At 63.3% G+C, this 3,279-nt stretch overlaps 1 protein-coding gene across 1 annotated transcript; it reads left to right on the top strand.

Annotated features, from left to right (window-relative positions):
• The first annotated feature begins 994 nt into the window (after positions 1-994).
• LOC108524908 (inactive polyglycylase TTLL10-like) lies at positions 995-2,426 on the top strand. The gene is made up of 3 exons (XM_017866000.1): positions 995-1,136; positions 1,673-1,758; positions 2,212-2,426. The coding sequence occupies exons 2-3, from the start codon at positions 1,683-1,685 to the stop codon at positions 2,409-2,411; spliced, it is 276 nt and encodes a 91-aa protein (XP_017721489.1). The 5' UTR covers positions 995-1,136; positions 1,673-1,682; the 3' UTR covers positions 2,412-2,426.
• Positions 2,427-3,279: the final 853 nt, after the last annotated feature.

Genomic DNA, 3,279 nt, shown 5'->3' with positions numbered 1-3,279 from the left:
CCCTGCCCCTGCCCCATCCCTGCCCCATCCCTGACCCTGCCCCTGCCCACCTGTGCTCCCAGGCTGGCCCTAGCCCCCACCCATCAGCACCCTGAATCCACCTTCCACCTGTCCTTTAGAGGGCCAAACGCCCATCCCATAAACCCACCCTCTTCCCCGCGGCTAAACAGGGAAGATCCCACACGTCCCCAGCCCACTGGGCCTGACACCACCCACCCGTCCGTCTCAGACCCACCTGTCCGTCTCACAGACCCACCTGTCAATGTGCCTTCACCCCAAACACCCGTCCATCCAAAATCCCACACCATGCCACCGTCACCCGTGGGTGCCCTGAGGGAGGCCATCCATCGCTCACCCAAGTCTGGGCCATCCATCCCAGCGACCTCGTCCTCCTGCTCCCAGCCCCACCCACTGCCCTTCTATGGACCCACCCATCCCTCCCCACTTCATTGGCCCATTTTTGCACCAAGCACCCACCCAGCCAACCACAGCTGCCTCCATCTGCACCCCCCGCTCCCGGTTACCCATGACGTCAGCCTTACACCACGTCCAGCGTCCACTTCCAGCCTAGAACAACACGGCTGTTTCCCCTAGGCACCGCGGTCTACCCAGTCGCCTCCTTCCATCAAAACTCACGTGTCCGGCCAGGCGCGGTGGCTCACGCCTGTAATCCCAGCACTGTGGGAGGCCGAGGCAGGTGGATCACGAGGTCAGGATATTGAGACCATCCTGGCTAACATGGTGAAACCCTGTTTCTACTAAAAATACAAAAAAATTAGCCAGGCATAGTGGCGGGTGCCTATAGTCCCAGCTACTCGGGAGGCTGAGGCAGGAGAATGGTGTGAACCCAGGAGGCGGAGCCTGCAGTGAGCTGAGATCGTGCCACTGCACCACTGCACTCCAGCCTGGGCAACAGAGGCAGACTCCGTCTCAACAACAACAAAAAAAAAACCCTCACGTGCCCACCCACTCACCACCCGTGCCCCATCCCCCAGTCCCCACCCACTCCAAGCACCATGAGTTGGCCCCTCGGCCCAGGCCCTCTGTCCCCTGGGCTGCAGGCTGGGAAAGGACGCAGCAGCGCCCACCCTGGAGGACCTCCCGTGGACAAGCCCAGGACACCTCCGGCCACAGAGGTAGACTCACTTAGCCCAGCTGGGAGGGGCCCTTCAGACCGAAGTTCAGACCTAAACCTGGTGTAGTCTGAAAAGGAGAAAGCGGGGAGGGGGTCCCACACAAAGGAAAACCACGAGCTAGAGTCAGAGGTTCAGCCCGGCCAGGCAGAGATCCACGCTGACCGTCCGGTGAATGCAGAGCTGGGCGGGGCCGGGGCTCAGGCCACGCGCTCTGCCCATCCCAGCCGTGAGGACGCTGCCATAAGCTGGTGTCTCATAAATGGCTGAGATGGCGCCAGCCGGGAGGGCAAACATGAGGGAAAAAGCAGCCAGCAGGAGGGTCCCAGGTGGGGCCGGAAGGACGCGGCCAGCAGCACAGCCCGTGGGGGGGCCTGCAAAGGGGCAGGAAACGCAAAGTCCCCACAAGGAGAACGGCACGGACGCCAGGTGCCAGTGCCTTCGCTCCCTCCCGCCGGGCCACAGACTGGGCCTCAAACTGCCCACCCATCCTGGGGCGAAGGACCAGCAGCTCATCCTCCTGCCTCCCTGCCCTGCAGAGTCCTGAGAATGGAAGAGTTTTTCCCAGAGACCTACCGCCTGGACCTCAAGCACGAGAGGGAGGCTTTTTTCACCCTGTTTGATGGTGAGAGGCGGCTGGCGGGACACCAGGCTGGCCCTGGGGAGACAGGGTCAGGGCTGGACCAAGGTGGGGGCCGGTGACGGCAGGGCTGGGTCTGGAGGGGCTGCGTGGGGCTGGAACGAGAGGATGTGGTCAGGAAGGGGCCAGGGCTGGGCCTGGGCCTGGTGGGGGCTGAGGCGTTGGAAAGGGGAGGGTCTGGCCTTCCTGGAGGTTGGGGTATGAGGGCACTGGGGCCAGGGCTGGAGCTTGGTCCTGGTGGGCGTGGTCGAGGCAAGGGCAGGAGCTGGGGCCAGGCGTGTGGTTAGCGTAGGGCCAAGGCTGGAGTCGCGGGGCCTAGGGTCGCAGCCGAGAGAAGAGGGTCCTGGCCGCGCCTTAGGAGGACTAGGAGGGGCGTGGTCGGGCTGGGGGCGGGGCGGGTGGTGGGCGGGGCCAGGGCTCAGGCGACCTTCTCTGCAGAAACCCAGATCTGGATCTGCAAGCCCACCGCCTCCAACCAGGGCAAAGGCATCTTCCTGCTCCGGAACCGGGAGGAAGTTGCCGCCCTGCAGGCCAAGACCCGGAGCGTGGAGGACGACCCCATCCACCAGAAGACGCCGTTCCGGGGGCCTCAGGCGAGGGTGGTGCAGAGGTGCGGCCACAGGTGCCCAGAGGGGTGAGGGTCTGGGCGGGCTGACCCGGGCCCTACTGGTGCAGTCAGCAGGGCCGCCGAGGAGCCCTTGGCCGTGGAAGGCAGCCGCTCCACCAGCCCCTGTGCAGACCACAGACGGGCCCCGTGTAGTCAGCAGAGGGGAGGGGTCACACCAGGCCGGGGTCACAGACACACGATCCAGGATTGAGGAGTTGGTCAGTTTGTCCTTCAGCTGGGGCCCCCTCTGTCCTGCAGGTGGCCTGGCCTGGGTGGCCTCCCGGCTGCCAGCCCCCCTACTCCCCAGCCCAGTCAGCAGCTGCAGCCTTCAGGCCTATGGCCAAGCTGACCACCCCTTCCCTGAGTGGGAGGGCTTCCTCCAGAAAGCCCTGTGACTGCACGAGGCTCAAGGTTTAGACCTGCCGACCTCACCCCTGCCCCTTGTAAAGCTTCGCTCTGGCCACAGCTGCTGTCCACTGTCCCCAGCTTCCATCGGCTCCTCCTTCACGTCCCTTCACCTGGCGTGCTCCCTCCACCTGCCGTGCTCCCTCTCTCCACCTGGCGCACCCCCTCTGCCTAGCGCGCCCCCCTACACACTGCCTGGCAGCCCCTCGCCGCCTGCCTTGCCGGGGTCCAGCCCTAGCGTGTCCAAGGTACCCCAAAGGGGAGAGGCAAGGTGGCGAAAGACAATAAAGACACCAGACACAACATGCAAGAGGACACAGACAAGACTGCAGCCCAGGAAAGGGCTGACAGCCCTGAATGATTTTTACTATAGGATTATATAGTATCTTATAGAACAATTGTCAATCAGCAGAGCATCAGGCGATTACATAATTATATATAGATTATCAGGATATTCTCAGAAGTTTATCAAGAACAGTTCTCTTCACGGATGG

The sequence above is a fragment of the Rhinopithecus bieti genome, unplaced genomic scaffold (genome assembly GCF_001698545.2).
Source record: "Rhinopithecus bieti isolate Rb0 unplaced genomic scaffold, ASM169854v2 repeat_29932, whole genome shotgun sequence".
NCBI classification, from domain to species: Eukaryota; Metazoa; Chordata; class Mammalia; order Primates; family Cercopithecidae; genus Rhinopithecus; species Rhinopithecus bieti.
The sequence above is the reverse complement of the archived record's forward strand: the minus strand, read 5'-3'. Positions and strand labels throughout refer to the sequence as shown.

Bases quoted from the DNA above. Each gene is read 5' to 3' on its own strand.
- LOC108524908 (XM_017866000.1), top strand. From the start codon at position 1,683: ATGGAAGAGTTTTTCCCAGAGACCTACCGCCTGGACCTCAAGCACGAG. The intron at 1,759-2,211 runs GTGAGAGGCGGC...CCTTCTCTGCAG, and splicing joins TTTTTTCACCCTGTTTGATG to AAACCCAGATCTGGATCTGC.